This window comes from Boleophthalmus pectinirostris, unplaced genomic scaffold (genome assembly GCF_026225935.1).
Source record: "Boleophthalmus pectinirostris isolate CB_2022bp ecotype Guang Dong unplaced genomic scaffold, ASM2622593v1 HiC_scaffold_12, whole genome shotgun sequence".
Taxonomy (NCBI): domain Eukaryota; kingdom Metazoa; phylum Chordata; class Actinopteri; order Gobiiformes; family Gobiidae; genus Boleophthalmus; species Boleophthalmus pectinirostris.
The window spans coordinates 25,514,787-25,535,864 of NW_026571018.1; the positions used below are offsets into that span (position 1 = coordinate 25,514,787).

Sequence of the window (21,078 nt, forward strand, 5' to 3'; positions counted from 1 at the left end):
TGACCAAGACAACAGTGACAATATAAAAGAGATAATAACTCAGGGACACTTCCTAAGATTTACTGTAGGCTCTATTTCTATGCTTATCAAGGTAATTTAACAGCCTACTGAGAATGTTTTATCACAAAGTCAATGTTGGTCAAACAGTGTTTTTACAGTTTTACAACGTATATGGTATTAAGACAATCTAATGACAATATAAAACATTTAACATTGGAAAAAAGTGACATGATATATTAATTCCGAGTCAACATTTAATTTTGGTTATAAAAAAGTAAATGTCCCACATACTAGTTATAACAAAGAAAAAAGACACACAAACAAAGTGGAAACAGAATACAGTAATATTTTGTGTAAAATATGACTTTTCTTTTCAAATGCACAACGGCAGTAAAGAAAGCACCCTGCCCCTCTGCAAGAAGGTTGTGGGTATGATTCATTGCAGTCTGAATGTCCTCTCTGCCACTGTGGGTTCACTATAAACTGTTTACCAAGCCAAAAAACTACAAGTTGCTGGAAAAGTCTCCTGTCGACTGTACTCCTGAACAAAACTAAGTGGAAGGTCAACAGACTAATAAAAAAAAACTATGTAAGAGTAAAAATGTAGTGGGAGTAAAATGTTTTATGTTGTTTCTTCAAAGTAATATATGAGTTTCAAGTTCTGAGCATGTTTTGTTCTTTTATTAATACTATTACAAGTTCTGCCTTGGAGACACTTTTATGCTCCTCACTTTAATTACATATTACAACTTGTCTTCAGTGAAATAAAACAACAGGCACGCTGGGTCCTGAAAGAAAGACTGTTTTATGATACTGATTATAGCTTATGCACTGCTTAGAAATTATATTGGACAAAGTTAGCAATGTCATTGTGTACCAAAGCAAAAAAAAATGACAGATTTATCCAGCTATAACGCCATGATATGACCTTATAGAGAGGCCTAAGTCAGCCTAATCTTTAGCTTGTATCGTCTTTTTAGGCTTCTTCTATAGCTATGTTTCCTTCTCTATAACTGTCACCTTCCCCTATGTGGCCCATCCCGTTTTGGTGAGGCTTTATCTAAATTAAAATCTTAGCTTTTCTTATCTGATCTCCGCAGTCAACAAACATGTTTTTATTCACTGGTTTGTGTTCTAGTCATGCGTAAGGACTGAAAAACAGATTGTGAAAAGCCAGGAAGATGTATTGCTATCTACATAATCTACATTTGATTATATGCTGCAAACATCATAGACATGTTGATGTGTTGAAATGACTAGACAAAAGGAGCTATGTGAGCACAATGCATAATATTTTCAAGCTGAAACTGCACCCATTGCTACTAACCTGAGAGGACAGCGCCCCCTGTTGTCCCGCCTGGTCAGTTGCTTGAACTCGGAGACGGTAAGAGTCACGGATTTCTCTGTCTAGAGGCCTCTCGAGAATGACCACTCCAGAAATAGGGTCAATGGAGAAGAATCCATTAACAGTATCCAACAAGGAGTAAACAATTGTGCGGTTGAAACCTGGGTATTTACAAAGATTGAAATTAAAATAATCAAATAAGTAAATGGCAAAAAGTAACTATATCACATATTTAAAAGTACACTATGTAACTTTTCTGTGGAGGGTTTGTCACTTCTTCAGGGTTATGTTATAGCTTTGTCTGGAATGTTCAGTAGTATGGCATATGCATGGAGACAAGCAGGTGATGCCATCAGCCCAAGTTACAGATCAAATCTGTGGAGATGGTCATCCCGCTCAAAGGAACAATTATGTTTTTTAAGGTAGTTTTAGCTTTCGCCTTATCATAGATTCAGTGCAGGAGCTGAAGCTTAAACCATGGATCTTTTTGTCAGTCAAAAATGCCTTAATAAGTGAGTGAGTGAGCCATTGCTTCATCCTTATCTAGTCTGCAACTGGGAAATCACTTGTTAAGAAATAAAAACCTTGAGGCAAATTGGGACTGAGAGAATACGCCAAGTCCACACTAATATCACTTGCTCCTTTAGCCCCTTTCTTACCTTGTCTAAAATAATAAAGTTCGAGCTGAAGTACTAAACAAAGCAGTGAACAAACCAACAAAGTGAAAAACAACCACCTTGTAATGAAATAGGAATAATAACATTTAAAGAGTGCATCTGCTTGATTTATAACTTGTTCCAGGCACAACTAAATATTTAAGGCCAATGAAGTTAGCATTTGCCAGTTGTCTTCTCTAGACTATGACCCCTGTGCTTTATGTCACCGTCTCTCTCACTTGAATGGACTCACACAACACTGCTCTGAGAAAGTATTTGTCAGATTAAGTATTCACCAGCCCCTACGGTCTCACCTTCGTCCGGGTCACTGGCTTGAAGGCGTGTGAGCAAAGCTTTGGGCACAGCACTCTCGTACACGCTCGACATGTAATGAGAGGAGGAGAAAGACGGCGCATTGTCATTCACATCCAACACCTTCAGGGAAATGTCAGAGCGGCAAAACAGGCCTCCTCCATCTGTCGCCTGAGCAATGAGACGGTAGCTGGGTGTCACCTCGCGGTCCATTGTGGTGGCTGTACGGAGCTCGCCTATGAATAACGGAATGAAAATTAGCCTACTGTATATAGTATTAGTAACTTGTGCCAAAGCGCTAACATTCCGTTGGTTTCAGAATGATGAACAATTCAGAATGCTATAGTAATTAACAATATTTTTTTTTAAAAGTATATATTTTGGATGGTGAATAGTTCTAAAACTGTCACCTAGAAGAAGCGAACCCCAAAAATAACTAAACTGATTACTAAATACTATAGTGGTAAAGTATATTGCACTTTTATTTATATATGTTTGGTAATGAAACATAGTGGTAATGGTAACAAAAAATAATGCCGCAAAAAGAAGTAATAATAATAATAATAATAATAATAATAACAAAAGAAAAATAATAATTGAAAATGTCCATTGTAAACACCCATGTACTGTATTTAAATGGGCTAGGTTTGGTTAAATCTGCTCTATGCCATGAAGAAAGTCAAAATATAAACAAGTGTATGGTCAGGTTTTAATATACAGCAGGCCTGTTTTTGATGCCATTCTAGAAAGAAGAACATTGCCCAATGTTTAAAGCCAGCCGCTGCCAATCTCACCTTAAATAAAAAATATATAGGCGAGGGTGTGTTCAATCATCCCTGTGTTGTTTTTCCATGATAATACAAGATTACCTGTGTTTGCATCCATGTAGAAATCCTCCACACCAATACCAAACAGTGAATATTGGATCTCTGCACTCGATCCTGAGTCGGCATCTGTTGCTCCCACTGTCAGTATTCCCTTGTTAGTAGGAGTGTCCTCGGGAAAAGATGCACTGTACACCGCCTGAGATTAAACATAAGGTATAAACAATGAAATTAAAATTGACTGTCTAAAATAATTGGCTATTTCAATGCTTCAACAACACAGAAATATACTCCCCTGCTATGTGCCCATTACATTCACTGACAGACCGAGTACAACTAAGTGCCCTCTATGATTCCACTTCTACCAGCTAGTGCCTCTGGAAAGGACCTTGCTGACCTCAGTATTTCAACATAGAGACCAACGGACCAACAAAAAGCTAAAATGGTTTGTCTACAGAAGTTAATTGCAGACACATAGTACAGAGCAGTTCAAGATTACACATCAGACACAAGATATTATAGAATTCTATTAAATCTAGAATGAGAATAATCTGTTACCAGTTCACCATTGTTCTTTCATTCAAACACTTAAGATTCGAAACTGAACCTTGCAATACAGAGATAACCCACAAAAGATATGGTTCTTGAAGTTCACAATAAACCGTAATTTTTAGAAGCACCTGAACAACATTGAACCAGACAGATGATGTACTACAATGTTTACAAATGCCTTCTTTTTGTACCACAAGATGGAGAGACTAAATTCCCAAATACCCAAATATGTTTATTACCTTTAATTTACATAATAAATGACTGATGGTAGAATTCCAAATGGATTCGTTTTCAGTGATTTGAAAGTCAGTTTAAACACCAAATACCCTCAGTGGTCTCTCTCAGAACAGAGGGAATATCAGACAAGAGTAGAGATACGGATTTCAAACAGAATTGGTAAAAGTTTAATAAAAAGTGAGATTTCCTCCACTAATTAGCCTATTTGAAATTGGGGAATTGTGGATTACTGTTATATTCCCTAAGGGCAGTGCGGCTCAATTATCTTTTTTTTCTTCCATAGATCTAGAGGAGCCAAATGTAATATTTAAACCTGGAAAATTGAACTCATACCAAGGTCGTGTTTTGTAAAATGTATTGCATTTACTGAACCTGGATGATAGTTACTGTAAAGGTAATTAACTTTTGCCAATGTATGAATATTGCATGCATTGCAGCCACATGCCCAACACTTAAACCTGAATAAATGTATAATCTATATTTTATTTGCCTGAAATGCTCCACAGCATGGTAATAAAAAGTCAAGCAGGTGATGCCATCAGCCCCAGGTACTGGTCAGCTCTGTTCTTACTGCAACCCTGATGCAAGATACTGTTGAACACTCCATGAAGACAAGCAGGTAATGCTGGACACCCAACGCAAAGTTACACAGTGCACCTTTAATGTAAGACTTTTAGCAGCTCATTTTAAAGACTAATTATTGCCCAGTTCATAAACTGGATCATAAATTGGAGTTTTCTTTACACTGTCTCCTCATCACCACCTTTGTTTGCACCGTCTGCTCTGTGTTTATTCCGTGTTTAGAGAGTTTTGCTCCAGACCTGGTTGCAGATGGGGCTGTTGTCATTGGCGTCCATGACAGTAACTTCCACAGCGGTGCGAGCCACGTAGAGTCCGTCACTTGCGGTGATGTTGAGCAGGTACCAGTCCTGCTGCTCCCGGTCCAGAATCCCACTAACATACACTTTCCACTCGCCCTGAACCAGAGCCAAACCAAACACACCTCGCAAGTTCCCTCCTAGAAGAGAAACGCACCGGTCAAATCTATCTGACTGTTTGTTACACTGTGTCTATGTACATTTGTGTGCGAATGTGTGTGTGAATAGGTGCGTGGTTCCTTGATGTAAAGCACTTTGAGTGTCTTGAAAGTGGAAAAGTGCTATATAAAAATCAGAGCATTTACCATTTACTTTGAATAAAAGTATATAAATATATAAATATAACAATGATTTTAGACATACTGATGCAGCATTTACCAATCATAATTATCATCATTTCAGAGTGATCTGATACACAGGCCAATGCTGTTAGAGAAATTCAATTTCAGTGCTGTATCTAGGGCACTTGTCCCCACCAGCCTCATAAGAGATATAATACTCCCTACAATGGAAGCATAGCCAGACAGGACTATACTATACAGGAATGAACAACACTATCACAATGTCTTGAGGGTTCATGTCTGTGTGCTGGGTCTGTCCTGACGATTAATAAACTTCTCCTGCATTAAAAATCCAGTGTTATGTATCTACAACAAATGCTATCTGATTAAGTTTAGGCACTGAAAAAAATATTAACATTTAACTGGCTTGTGTCTTTTCTGTCCCAACTTGGTTACAATGGCAGTAAACTAGGACATTTTTACATTACAGAAACCCTTGAAATTTCAGTAAAATGTTACCTTTTATTTAGATTTGCAGAAGATTATTCTTGGATTTATATTCTATACAACTGCATCTTAACTCCTGACTTGGGGTTTCAATACATTTGACAGAAGGCAGTTTTATTCATTCAAAAAGCATCCACTCCTTTCTCCAGCTGCCAACAAGCACGAACATGATGCAGGTCCCAATCAATAAACATCTATCTTCACAAGTTTGAACGCAGATCGAGGTAGCTGCTTTTCAAAGCATAAAAATTGACCTTCTAAACAACGACTTTATCACTGTTTTAAATCACAGTCACGTTCAGAAACCTAACATGAATACAAAAGACTACACTACTTTTAATGTCTTTAACCTTGTTTTACACTGATGTTGTACAGTGCTACACTCAAGTTTAACTGAGGTGACAGATATGTTGTCAACTAGGAGTTTTGGTACAGATTTTTGTTTGTTAATTTAAGGGAATACATGTGGTGGGATTTAACATCCAAATATATAATACACAAATATATTGGTAGAGGTCTAGGTATTTTGTACAATAATCCACATTTCTTTGACTAATACTTCTCTTTCACTGAACTTGCACAGTGTTGTAAGTGTCAAGTCATGGCCATAGCAATTGATGAGTTTTCAATTTAGAAAGTGCACTTTTGCCTTTGCCTTAGAGGTTCTTGCATGCTATGTGGTACTTAGTATGAAAATTAGGGCACCAATAAAATGGAAAAGGTTAGTAATATATGGGAATTAATTCAGAAAGTGACCTTTAATAAAACTTTTATTGAGAACAAAGTTTAATTTCTAAGTAGCTCAACCTTATCTAACTGCACAGTGAATGATGACTTTAGCTGGCGATATATCAGGCTTGATTACATGGGCGTTGTGCTGTAATTTACTCACCGGTAATGTAGAAGCTGACCATTCGGTTTTGGTCCGTTCCGTCACGATCTCTGGTTTTGAGGACAGCCACCACCTCCCCCAGCGGATCACTCTCCTTCACTGCCCCTCGGTACAGCTCCCGCTCAAACTGAGGTGGGTTGTCATTGACGTCCGATACAGTGATGGTTACAACAGTTGTAGAGGATAGTGACTGCGCTTCTCCCAAATCTGAGGCTACAACTTCAAAACTGTAGCTGGAACAGAATTCGTGGTCCATTTGGGTCAATGTGGTGATCCAACCTGTCTTACTGTCAATGGCAAATGAGGCTCTTCTGTCTGTACTAGTGAATGAGCGAGTTTCCTTTGTTAACTCTGAATTAGTTAACATAGCCCCAATGCTGTACGTCACCTGTAGTCAAAATACATAATCAGTTTCAACAAAGTGTGTCACATTGCGTAATATTGCACTACAAGGTAGAATAAATATTAAACACCTGTCCATTGGAGCCCCAGTCTGGATCAAGCGCTCGTACTTGCACCACTCTGGTCCCAACGGGCATGCCCTCCATCACAGTGGCTACATAAGGGTTGGTTTCAAAAAGTGGTTTATTGTCATTAATGTCAAGGATCTGTGAATAATTGAAAAATAAAAGCAGATTTAGTACATGTTTATCAATTTTATATTACATGTTTCACTTTCACTTTACAGCATACAGTATGAAAAATGTTAACTGTAACCCAGTTTATTATTATCAAGAGAAAGGGTCAATAGTTTCATGGTAATAATATTAAAATGGGGTTGCAATTTAGATTTATGCCTCAGTACCTCATACTATGCTATTTCCATCACATTGGCATGATATTACTGTACTGTAAAGTCAAGCAAATATTGAAATAGTTCTAGAGTAATTTTCATCTCCTTCATAACTAACCTTCACTTCCACATCGACAGTAGACACAGCCTCTATCAGGTCTCTTCTGGTCGTCGCGGAAACCTTGAATCTAAAATTGTTAACCTCTTCGTAATCAAGAGGCACAACCAACCGAATCAATCCAGTCTCCTTCTCCACTAAAAATGTCCCTTCCTTGTTACTATCCTTTGTCTCCCCAGCTATAGCAGTGAAGAACCCAGTCTGTCCTGCACCCATGTACACAGAGCCCAATGCTGTCCCAACTGCTGTGTCCTCTGGGATGGTGAAGGAGTACTGTGGTTGGCTGAAGGAGGGAACAAAAGCATCCGGTGGGACCACGTGAATGAAGGCAGAGACCAGAGAGTGTTTTGGGGGAGAGCCACCATCTGTAGCTTTGACAAAAAAAGACAAGACGGTCCCTTGGAGATGGTCCACAGTGCTCTTGGTCATCATCCATCCACTGTCCGCCTCCACCTGTACAAAAAACAAAAACAATCCAGTTACATTTGGTAGCTTAATTTATGTTAAAGTGCATATGCCAAGTTAGACTACTCATTTAACTCAAGCATAAACATAATATGAAATACATAGTATTATTTCAATAGCTGTTAAGGCCAAAGCTTGTCTAAATGGCACAATAGTTATGATTAGACTAATAAAAATAAATTACAACACCAGAAAAATGCATTCCTTGCATTCCTTTCCTTTCCATACTTTTCCAGTATTTACAAGGGAGGCACCGAAACAAATTTTTCTGTTCCGACACTGATGTCGATACTTTGGCTTTAGGTATGTGCCAATACTCAATATCAAACAATACTAGGCAGAGAGTGAGAATGTAATTTTTTTCCTTTAAACACAAACAAGATAAAAAATATCCAAATGTGTTTTGCAACTACTGAACAGCTTTGTAAAAATACACGCTTAATATTATGAGATGTTTTGGGCCAACATTAGCTAGTAAATCTTTTTACTACAATTTATAGATCAAAATGGGCTATCGGCCAAACCGAAAATTTCCACCAAAAAGGCAGATATCCGATAGAAGTATTGTATCGGGGCATCCATATTATTTACCACAGAAACTACCAAGCAAGCCAAGTAATAATTAGAAAAAATGGAAACCTGTCATGTGCCCTTTAAAGTATGAGAAGACAATGTTTTATTTATTTATAATTGGATCCCCTTCCCATTAGCTGAACCCAAGGGATCAGCAGCTTAAAATTCTATACATTTAAACTGCTTGAGTTTTTAATTTTAGCTCATCCATTTCAGCAATTGCCTCAGTAAATCATCTGCCTTCATCTAGCCATATCACCAGCCTCTCTATTTGCAATTCTTCCTCTGTACATACTCGCAGCACGGGTAAAAGATATATGTATTTTAAACCAATACATTACTTAGTTTAACTGTGTTTGCTCATACAGCAGAGCACTGGCAGTTTTATACTCAGCTGACCCAATGCATTTAGTCAAGAAGAAAGATATTTTTCCCATATTTCTTCGATCAATGCATCAAGCGTAAAAGCTAAAAAGTCAGATCATACTGCAGATAGTGTATTTTAAGGATATCATCTTGTTTGGCAATACAAAACATTGGTTATTTTGACTTTTTGAGGTCATGAAACAGTGTGACATTATCTAGATCAACATTTGAACTAGACAAAAAAAATGTTACAGACTTTATATAGCCACAATAGATTTACCAAACAATGCCCTGTCCTAATATCAACATCTATTACCCTGGTGAAGATGAGACTGTGCCAAAAATGTTATTGGCACAAATGTGATATAAAAGTCCATTAAACATCTGATGCACTGACCTCCAGCACATCGACCAGTGAGAGTCGCGCCTCGCTGTACAGGGAGTAGGTGATTCTCCCATTAGAGCCAGTGTCTGGGTCTGTGGCCTGGATCTGAGTGACCAGTGATCCTTTAGCCACGTTAGCTTTGATGCTCATTCTGTACTCCACTGCCCTGAACTGGGGGGCATTGTCATTCTCATCAGCAAGGACCACCCTGACTGTGCAGAAAGAGGCACGGCCTGCAAGAGAGAACAAAGGAATGTAGATGCAAGCTGTCGTCAAAAATACATGAAAAAGATTAAACTGGCTTTCTTCTGTTATTTCAAATATGCCATAGAAGTGTGTTTATCTGACAGGCGCAGTGTTGGTATTTGTGATGCGTTAAATGTCAAAATGAAACAAATAAAATATATCTTAGACACAACATAAGACAACTACACTACAAGCAGAGGATGCTTTTGAGATTATGTCACTTCTTTGACACAATCTTTCAAAAAGGAAAAAAAAAAGAAGCGTTGTTGTTTTGATTAATAGCTCATCCATGTACGTGGCATGTTATTGCTATGCCTAGAATGTTCCACAGTATGGTACTAAACCTAAATCAAAATCTCTTAGATTCTTTTTTTTTTTTTTACAACTGGAAACCTGAAAAACATGCATAGCCTTTTTACCCCGACACAGATATGACCTGTAAAGTGACCTAGTAGTGTCACCTGCTTGTCTCCATGAAGACAGATAAGTTTTATGCCATACTCTGGAACATTATAGGTAAAGCAAAAACAATATGGATACAAGCAGGAGTTGTACCCTCTTGCCCCTTTAGCTGCCCCTTTACCAGTAAAAACAGACATTTCCAATCGCCACATTAGATTGTTTATTTTCATTGCATAAATAGTCAAAATAGAAATTTTGGTAATTTTACCTTTGAACATCTTACTTTTCAAATTCAACATGACAAAACTAAATTTTGAATAATTTAAGCATTTAATAGTTCAATTCGGTGTCATTATTTGTTTCACCATATTCACCTGCAATGCCCTGCCTTCACAAAATACATTTCTAAAAAAGCATACACAAAGTACAATACTGAAAAATAAATAATAAACAAAATAGATGATTCTCAAATTTTGAGCACATGTTTTAAAATTCAATGGCCCTCACCTCCTCCATCAAGGGCCATCACAGTCAGCACCATATCTTTATTCAGAGGGTTTTCTCTGTCCAGCTTCTGATTGGACGATATAACTCCATCTGCATCAATAGTGAACTGACTTTTTCCCAGGTCATTGACAAAGGAGTATGTGATCTGACCATATAATCCTGAGTCCTCATCAGTTGCTAGGACCTGGGGCACAAGCAAAGCATTTACAATTAGTTTAGCCCTGAAGCACTGAACAGACTGTGTTAAACAGGTCGTACCTGAATGACCCTTGACCCTGGAGGAGCATTTTCACTGACCTCGGCCAGATAGAACCGCTGGCTAAAAACAGGGCTGTATAAGTTAGCTCCCAAAACACGGATGATAACCTGGAAAGAAGAAAATATCATTTTTTATTTCTGTTGTTGAGCTGTTGGAAAGTCACAGTTTGAGAATGTTAAAAAAAGAATGTACTGGTTTAAAGGCATTTTAAGAATACTATATCAAGAACTCATATGTTGACACACAAACGCTTAAGATAATTATCACAAAGCAATAAATATAAACAAACTCAAACTCCTCACCTGCAATGAATAATAACTACACATAGTAAACAATACACAGTAGTGATTCCCAATGAGGTTAACAAGGCAAATCAACAGCAGGCACACTGTACAGATAATTGCACTGTGGCAATAGTAATCCATTTTTATATACCAATTGCCCTTCCAGATATGACATTTTGCATTTATATTGGTTTGGCAGCTTATAAAGGCAAATGCTAGTTTATGCCTAGTGAATGGTATCAGTAATAAGAAAAACGAAAAATATTTAGTCATTTAAAAATGCAGTATATAACTTCCAGGGTATTCGAACCTGTTTGACCTACATGGAGATATTATTGCTTTCCATGGTGATGGCACCAGGTCGAGTTACTGGTCACATCTGTGGAGAGGAAACTCCACTCACACTAAGAATTGATGTTTTGTTTTAGAGCAACAAATACACATGTAACTGAATACATGTGAGAAACACTGAATCCCACAATTTGAAACATTCCAGGCAAAAGCAATAACATGTTCATGGAGACAACCTCTATGCAACCACCAGAAAAGTTGCATAGAACAAGCTGCAATCTGCTATGATACACGTTAACCTTAAGAGCATTAAAACCATGAGTAGCAGACATCACAATGCACCATGTACTAAATGCAATGTTAAGGGTCAATACACAGGTCACTCTATATCTGTACCAAAAAAGAAGAATATCCAGTGTTTTGACAGAAGTAAATTAGAGAGAAGATCAGGCCTTCTCACCTGAGCTGTGTTAGTGAAGACTCCATCTGACACAGAAACATTGAGCTGATAGGACAGTTTCATGCCTTGTCTCCTCTTGTTAGACAGAGTAAGCACTCCTGTATCTGACTTCATCATAAAAGTCATGCGCTCATTTCCAGAGAGGATACTGTACCTGCAGGCAATAAAAAGTTTTAGCGCAATGTTGTTTTATATTAAACAACAATTGAAAGTAGTGAGTCTCTAGATGGAAACCATACAACAACAAATCTCTCATTATTATACCAAGTTTACTCCAAACACGAACTTGAGTATGACCCCAGATGTACATCATTTGCAATTATTATGAAATCTTATTCCATTGTACAAAAACATCATTAAAATTTGATGCAGGGAGCACAAATCAAAATTGTTGCTGAAAAAGTAAGCACCATTAGCATGAGCAGCATTACACATTTGTATTAAGTGGTAATAATTTAAATGAAATGAAATGGAAAAAATTACTTCTTACTTTTTATGCGCATCAGTTTCTCCAACTTGTGAAATGAAAAGTGCATTTATTTCTCACTTAAAACTTGAATAAAATACTTTCTGTTGGTTCTAATGTTACCTAAAGCGGATTCCACTGTAGACAGTTCCCCAGTTTCACACCAGTGCCCAGATTTGACTTTGAGAACCACTGCTAATGAGTTTCAGTAAGTCTAATTTGTGTGCGTAAGTATCCTTTCACAAGATTTAAATTTTTTAGGAATTAAAAGTTTTGCTTTACTTTTTCTAGATTAGTACTATAATAGTACTATAACCTGCCTTACCTGAGCTTATCTGCATCACAAATGTCTGCGTCTGAGGCCTGGACACAGGTCACAAAGTGTCCCCTGGGTGCCAGCTCACTCACAAAAGCTTCGTAAAGAGTTTGGCTGAAGTTGGGAGGGTTGTCGTTGGTGTCTGTTATAGTCACTGTGATGCTGACGTCACTGCTGAGGGGCGGATCTCCACTGTCTGTCGCCCGGACAATAAAGTTGTATCTTTGGAGGAGTTCGTAGTCAAGGAGACGGGCAGTGTATACAAGGCCACTGCTGCTGTCAATCTGGAAGTAGTCTGAACTGTTGTAAATATCTGATAGGATTTGGTAACTCACTAAGGCATTCTTCTCTGTGTCTTGATCCAGCGTGAACACCTACAAAACAGGCACACTATGAAACTCTGAGAGAGAAAACACCTCATGCATTATTCAAAACCTGTTGATTTGTTTCTTTAGATGCAGTTTAAAGTAGTACAGCAACAGCAAGTGGAAAAAGTAAATTAAGTTTTGCATTCAATTTCTTGGCAAGAAAACAGTTCACACAGCAGGTTTAATCAGCACCCCTTCTATTGAAAACTTCCACTATATTTTTTACATATAGAGTTAAGATGTTGTGAACTGAAATGGAAAAGAAAAACACTTTTTTTTAAACCCTTACAAATGCAGTGGTCTTCTTTACCACAGCAAATCCACAGCAAAACAACCTTAAAGAGATTAGTCAGTAACACTTTCTAATAACTACACTTTTAACAGCTTTAATGCACAAAGACTTAATTCATAATGAACACATTGTTTATTAAGGATGATTGAATGAAGAATGAAGGCTTAGTAACTACTTAAATAATACCCTAATTCCTTTATTAAGTAGTTACTAAACCAGAATAATTCTTAATAATTGTTAATAACAAATTTTTTTTTTTTTAATGTTTTAAGGCTGATTTTTTTTAATTGGCACTGATTTCTCTAAATCAGTAATCAATATTTCTCCCTAATATTGATAGGAAATTGTACATTTAACCATAAAAGCAATTTAAAGATAAATGTACATTTTCCATACCAAAGGCTAAACTTGTCATGTTGTGACATTTTGACCTCAAAGGCTGTGTGCAAAGTTTCTAAATAGTCACTTGTATTAAATATGTATAAGCATACATAATTCATACAATGCCTCTCAAGTGTGTCTAAGAGTCTACATATTTACAGCATGTAGCCACTGTATGTAGAAAGATTTCAGTTTAACACAAACCTGTAAAACTGTTGTCCCAATCATGACATTTTCCGACAGGACGGCAGAGTAGGAATTATTCTGGAACAACGGCGGATTGTCGTTCACATCCAGCACGACGATGTCTACATCCACATCAGACTTGGCACCAGTGAGTGTGTCTGTCGCCTTCACTGTCAGTCTGTAATACTGGGTGGTCTCATAGTCTAACGGGTAGATAACAGAGATAACTCCAGTATCAAAACCAATGTCGAACTGCAGTGAAGGGTCCCCGTCTGTGATAGTGAAGATGACACTTTGGCCCTCAGGAGAGGTGGCGTTGATGCGCAGGATAGAGGTGGAGATAGAAACATCTTCTCGGACAGTGACTCCATAAAAGGACTTGTCGAAAACTGGCATTGCCTTGTTCACTACATTGACAGGGACCTCAACCTCACTGGACAAACTGGGGAATCCTCTGTCAGTGGCCACAATGGTTAGTATATACTCTGCATTAGAGAGATCCGATTCAAAAGCTTGCAGTAGAGTAAGCTCTCCTGTAACTGGATTCACCTGTAGACAACATCAAATTAATTGTTTTTTTAAAAATACCTTTATATAAAAATAGGGATCTGATTTTTGATTTAATGACCCTGTTTTGTACTATTAATTACCAGTTAATACCAGTTCCTTTTGTTGATTACAAACATGGCTTACGTCACACTACTAATATTACTAAAATACAACTAAACATACATGAAAAGGGGAATAAAAAGAGCTGTCATGCTATTCTCTACTATGCAGTTACAGAGAATTACAATTTCAACACATTTCAACACTTTATTTTTAATAGATATTATACCTGGAAGTTTCTGTGTTGCTCCTTGAGGCTGTAGATAATGTCTCCATTGACTCCACTGTCTAAATCTGAGGCAGACACAGTGAAGATGGCAGATCCGGGTTCGGCCTCCACTTGGACAGTAGCATAGTATGGGAGGTTCATAAATAAAGGGGTGTTGTCATTCATATCCTCTACCTGAAGAAAGTAGCATAAGGTTATTGAGGCTTAGTTAGAGTAATAATTCACAATAAACCACTGTTTTATGTAGTTTCAGTTGAACTACAAAGTATACATTGGAGTCTGAATTTAGAGCAAACACCAAATTTTTTGAAACAAGATGTCAGTGTAATTTTGCAGCACCACTCCTGTACAATTTTGCGAACAGTGTGCATAAGCCTTATGAGCTTCAACAAAAAGTTAACCTATGTGACCTAAAACTTCTAATTGTTTCTGCTTAAGAGTCTGTACATTTTAAATTACCTAAGGTCAAAAATATTAAACCTTTGTCATAAAACTGCCCTATCTCAGTAGCAACTATGAGATATGGTTAAAATCATGATTATTTGAATTTTGTAATTATTAGTGATATACTGTGCATAAAGATACACATAATATTTTCAATTCCATACTTTAGTAATTGACTGGAGCATTGATGGAAGATGTTGTACAGTCCTTTGCACATGCATTTATGGAGTACAAAAACTCACTTGTACTTGCACGGTGACTCTGGCCACCCTCAGTACCTCCTCCTCTCTTCGCACTTCCACCACCAGTGTGTATGTTGGAGTCTCCTCCCTGTCAAAAGGCTTCCCCGTGGTCAACAGTACTCCACAGGTGGGACGGATCTCAAATCGCCCACTAGGATTCAGTAGCGAGTACTTCAGGGGCTCATTAAGGCGATGGCCGACAGTATTTACCACAGTTAGCATGGTAATGTTAGCTGTGTTCTCGCGGACAGAGGCTGAGTAGACTGGTAACGCAAAGAGAAGACCACTGTCCAGAGCTTCACGAACCAGCACTGTCACTAACGTCATGCTGGAAAAACGGCCATCCCAAACCTAAAAAACAGAACAAGTGACATTACGTACACTATATAATTATGTTATTTTACATAACTGTTTTATATATCCCTGGTTTAGCACTGGTTTGGTCCTATTTACGATTGAAGTAGATCGAAAGGCTTGAGGGTTAGTTCTGAACTGCTGTGGGTGACACTGCCACTATCAAAGGCCAAGTGGACAACGCAAAATTAAAATGCATATGGAGACAGGGGTAAAAATTACAAACTCCATACTGAATGGTTTTGTTATGCTTACATTTTTCATATTCTATGATTGGCAATCTTTACACCCCCAACCCAGTGAAAACATTTATCAGTACTACTGGTTTTAAACTAAAATATATGGTGTCACATTTGCCAGCCCTTAATTCTTGGCTGGGTCATAATGTGCATTCATAATCATGCCTCATATGTTGCCCTCTCTGAGTTATATAAGGACAACAAAGGCAATGGGATGACAGGAGAGCATTGAAGCAAGTCTCTTAACAACTCAGTTTACAAGGAGACACATAAACATAAACAATTAATTTGAGTTCTACCCTTGCATCTGACCCTGTACTTTGACCATGACCTAAAGAAATCATTTTTATGTAAGTTTTTGTCTATCCAAGTTTTGAGAAATAATAAAAAACTAAATAGAAATTCTGTCTATGATGTGGAACTTTAAGCCTATATGGTCTATAACTCACCTTTACATTGAAACGGTAGCGCTCTTTATTGAGGTTTGGATTTACAACGGTCACAATGCCAGTGTAGCGTTCAATGTAGAAATATTCGGCATCCACCAGAGAGTAGATTAGCTGCGATGTCATAGAGCTGTCGGGTTCAGAGGTCAAATCAGGGTCAAACGCCTCAACCCGTAAAACTTCAACACCCAAGTAAGTTGGCAAAAGGAGGACAGCCTCATAAGTGTCTTGAGCGAATTTTGGAGGGGAATCGTTGATGTTGATCACCTAAGACAGCAAATGCACTCAGATTTAATAAGGGCAAGACAATAGCAGTAGCAGTATTGTCCATCTAAGAAATCAAAACAGGCAAGAGAAAACGTCTTTATGGTTTGGAAAGATAACAGATGAACTAACTTTTATAATCACTTCGGCAGGGCTGTCGGCGGTACGAGGAGGGTGGCCGCTGTCTCGGACGTGAACTCGAAACATAAAATCAGAAAAGGTCTCATAATCCAAATAAGCAATTGTCCTGAAAAGTAAGAATCAGACAGGTAACTCAATTAACTTTTAGTTAATGTAGTGTACATGTAGTGCACATGTATTTGTACAGATACATAAAAAACAAATATTAGGAAAAAGTACATTTTTTTATTCTGCTTCATTTTTAAAAAGTGTATACATATAACAATCATAATTATTGTGAATTGACATGACATTATATGTGACTATTATTATAATTATGATTAGTGGTGATTATACCAAACTTTTAAAAATGTTCTCAATCTGATAATTAGTGCCCTGATTTATTCTCCCTGTGGAGCTGTACAAGTTAAATCTATTAAACATGCTGCCATATTGAAAATGGCTTACCGGATCGAGCCAGTCCCAGAGTCCACACTGAAAAACATGCGTGCGGTCTCATCTATAATCTGGAACACTAACAAGGAGTTGTGATTACGATCCTTGTCAGTCGCCTGGATGACTAAAGGTGTACCATCCTCTCCCAGAACAACACTGTTGACTGGAGCTGCTTCACTGATTACACCAACATACCTGGAAACAAGGACCACAATAATAATGTTGCAGGGCTTCAAAGTACAAAAACACAAGAGCATATCAAAGCATGGATAACTTCACCATGGTTGCATACCTGAGTTTTTGAAATACGGGGGGGCTGTCATTGACATCTCCAACCTGGATAAGGACAGAAGAGCTGGCTTCTACTCCAGACATACTCAAAGCATTCACCACTAGAACGTAAGAGGCTGTTTGCTGCCAAAAACAACAAAATTGCCATTAGTATAAAGTGGCTTTAGCACTCCTGTCTGAATATATTAAAATAACATCATTCAAAGCATTGATGGCACAAGGTGAATAAAATCAAGTCCATTTTACAAACCTCAAAGTCAAGCAGTTTGCGAGTCATGATTACACCGGTGTGATGGTTGATGTCAAAGCAGTTATCTTCATTGCCTCGGCCAAGGTCATAAATAAGAGAAGAGCGGCTTATGGCACTCACAGTGGTCACATGAGTTCCAATGGTGCTGTTCTCCATGATCTATACAATCATCAGGAAGTGCTTAATATAACAGGGTTGTACATTAGATATACTACTATATAATTATCAGGTATACAATAAGGACAACCTAAGTGTTAATTGTGTTATACTTTATAACAGGAATAATAATTCCTTGAATCTATATAGTAACTTTCTAGATTCCCAGAGCACTATACTTTACTTTATCTTCTCCATTCTCTCCATACTCATAGGTAATATAATAATAAGCAGTTTCCACAGCTGCCCTATGGTAGACTGACTTAAGTGAGGCTGCCAAATTGTGCCCCTCCAACCACAATTAATCACTCATGCACACACCTAGGCAAGCTGCATGAAGTGCCTTGCCCAACAACAACAGCAGGACCTTTGAATGGTAATAATGTTATGGTTGATTTTGTTTTAATAGCAAGTTTTTACCTCAGCTTGGTACTCCCTTTGTGTGAACTTGGGTGTGGAAAATTCGGAGAGGGTCAGAGCGATGCGGACTGTGGCTGTTGCCATTAGAGGAGGAAATCCACTGTCAGTGACCCGCACAGTGAGGGTGTAGAAGCCAACGCAGGTAAGGTCCAACTCCCGGGCAGTGAATATTAGGCCTGTGCTATTATCTATGCTGAACACACCACCTGTGTTACCTGAGAGGAATAGCAACACCATTATTTACTGACAAATCCAAAAAGCTGATTAGCAAACATAAATCTAGTCTCTTTAGGCTAAATATGATAATCACAGTTCACAAATGTGAATAATAATGATTTTTTTTTTTTTGCTTATGTACCTGCTTCTATGCTGTATGCAAGTTGTCCATTAATCCCATTGTCTTTGTCTAAAGCTGTGACTTGCAAGACAGAGGTGCCTATAGAGAAAGACTCGTAGGCAGTGGCGTCATACACAGTGCTGGTAAAGTATGGGATATTATCGTTGGAGTCCTCCACAGCAACCAGGATCCGTGCCAGGTCACGGTTAAATGGAAACTCCTGATCCTTGACCTAGAGCAACATCAGGGAAAAAGAGAGATGAATATGGAAAGAGTTGTAGGAGGCAATAAATGAAATCAGCTAAAATTAGCACAGCAGACAGAGGTGCCAAAGGGCGCACGGTTTGGAAGAGAGCACAAGGACACACACATACTGTACAGCACGGCACATCTGAAGGCTCATAGTAAAACTATGTGAAAGGAAGAGGCTGATTATTAAACACAACATAGAGTAGACAGTTATTAGAGCAATAATACAGCAGTAAAAGCAGCATCTGTATTTGTAGAGTAGCTAAAGATTTGGGCTGCAGTCCTTTAGTTGTTTAGTCAATAAATCCATTGATGGTGCTGGGCGCCACCAGACCAAATTATAGGTCAGATGTGAGGAGAGGCAACCCCACTCACAGTAAGAATAGATGTTTATACAAGGTAACTTTTAAGCAATAAAAACACTTTATATTAATTAAATAATTCCAGAATTCAAAGGTGATACTGTGAAAAAGTGCAAATATTCACCTGACAAATCGGCCAACTGATATCGGTCTATCTCTAATAGAGTCCTTTTAATTTTTGCTAACTGTTAATATGTTTTTGCATTATTCTGATCTAAAGAATGGACATGGACTATAATGATTAAAAGACACAATATGTTACTGTATATATTGTAGGGTATATTATTCACAGTTCACAAATTTTTTTAGAGAGACATGCATATCTTACCATAACAGTGAGAATGTGCTGTGTCCGCGCCTCATAGTCCAGCCTGTCTGCAGTGTAGACCACCCCGGTCCCAGGGTTGACTCTGAACAGCCTCATACTGGCAGGATCCACTGAGCCGTAGATGGAGAAGCTCAAACGTGCACGCTCATCCACGTCTGTCGCTCGCACACGCAGAAGCTCTGTGTCCACTGGAATATCCTCAGACACACTCACATCGTACGCAGACTGAGAGAATACTGGAGGGTTGTCATTGCTATCCAAAATCCGGATGAAAACCTAAATCAAAAAGAAATATAGGTCTCGTTTATGCTGTTGAGGCTAATGGTGAAGCTACTAAACTTTTGGAAATTATTTATGGTCTTAGTATTATACTGTAAAATAATGTTGTGGGCAAGCTTTGTTACACTTGACCTTTCTATGTGTAGACTAATCCCATTAATCCACTGTTATCAGGGATTTCCTTTCAAGTCAGTCGTAGTGGGCCAGCTAAGGCTTCATAAGCAGAACGAGCAGGGACTGACAAAAGCACATTTCATAGTCAGCAAGGGATGTTTTCAGAAAAAAAGAAAATGCAAGCACAGGAAGGATGAGCAATGAGAGTAAACAACTCTCCCTGGGAAGGACTAACAATAATTTAATTTGACATGGGTCATGAGCGTATAAGAAGTGAGGCCAGTACGTAACAAATCACAAGAGTGCATACCTGTGCCGTGGCGAGGCTGCTACCATCTGTCACCTGGATAGTCATGTTGTACACCGATTGCATCTCTGCATCCAGAGGTCTGGCCACCACCAATGTCCCCACCCCCACTTGGAGGTCAAACTGCATGTCAAAGCTCCCTGCAAGCAAGACCCACAAAGCCACGTATCAGTTTTGGTCATTAAGTATTCAGTCTGCGTGCGAAACTCAGGTGCTCTAAGTTATTACTGTGTAATTGTTTTGGCTAGGTGCCTATGTCTGAGGCTGGGGGCTCTGTGAAATAAAATGAACTGCACTTCTATGTAATGTAGCACTCACTGGCCTTAGAGCCGCTAACAGCTACACAAACATCTGTCTTATCACTTCCAAACACAACCATCTCTGTGATCAAAAATCCACAGCCGGGTCGTTTCCACGGGCGACCAGTGTACAGTTTAGACGCGCAATGTTAGATTAGAGCCAGGAAGACGATTGATACGTGTTAAGTATTCAGTACCATCCTTCGTCTCATTCCCTCTCCTCTCTGGAGATATCTGGGAGCTTGGGCGCTTCTCAGCATATGAATACTTATTGGGCATTTTTCACAGAGTCACTGATGCGTGTTGAGTTGGAGCACGCAACTGGGATTCACTTGTACATTTTACTAAAGAAAGGTAGTTGATATTACACTAGGAGTGAACAATAATACAGTATTCAAAAAAACAAAATCAAGAGTGTGTGGTATTCAACAGAACAGCAGAAATATCCACTTTAGTGTCTGGCACAAACAAGGCTCTACGGGCAGGACTGGTACTTTGAGACTTGTCCAATTTGTTTTTAGCTACAAACGCAGCCTCTAAAACTGTACAAATTAACCAGTGGAGTCTATGCAGGAAACTTTGGATGGTAAGCAGGGCACATTAGCCTGATGGTGCGTTCCAGGAAAGCATAAATAAGGATG

At 38.4% G+C, this 21,078-nt stretch overlaps 1 protein-coding gene across 1 annotated transcript in view; it reads right to left on the reverse strand.

The window, feature by feature from the left end:
• Positions 1–21,078, reverse strand: part of LOC110158561 (protocadherin Fat 3) — an 80,131-nt gene that overhangs the window by 28,072 nt on the left and 30,981 nt on the right. The window contains 24 exon segments of the mRNA XM_055148250.1: positions 1,328–1,506; positions 2,316–2,549; positions 3,183–3,336; positions 4,748–4,944; positions 6,485–6,872; positions 6,958–7,092; positions 7,396–7,848; positions 9,197–9,417; positions 10,340–10,523; positions 10,598–10,705; positions 11,634–11,787; positions 12,425–12,789; positions 13,661–14,191; positions 14,481–14,654; positions 15,167–15,517; positions 16,209–16,472; positions 16,602–16,716; positions 17,058–17,240; positions 17,338–17,459; positions 17,587–17,745; positions 18,163–18,377; positions 18,521–18,731; positions 19,439–19,714; positions 20,142–20,278. Of these exon segments, the coding sequence (XP_055004225.1) occupies positions 1,328–1,506; positions 2,316–2,549; positions 3,183–3,336; positions 4,748–4,944; positions 6,485–6,872; positions 6,958–7,092; positions 7,396–7,848; positions 9,197–9,417; positions 10,340–10,523; positions 10,598–10,705; positions 11,634–11,787; positions 12,425–12,789; positions 13,661–14,191; positions 14,481–14,654; positions 15,167–15,517; positions 16,209–16,472; positions 16,602–16,716; positions 17,058–17,240; positions 17,338–17,459; positions 17,587–17,745; positions 18,163–18,377; positions 18,521–18,731; positions 19,439–19,714; positions 20,142–20,278 (5,510 nt within the window).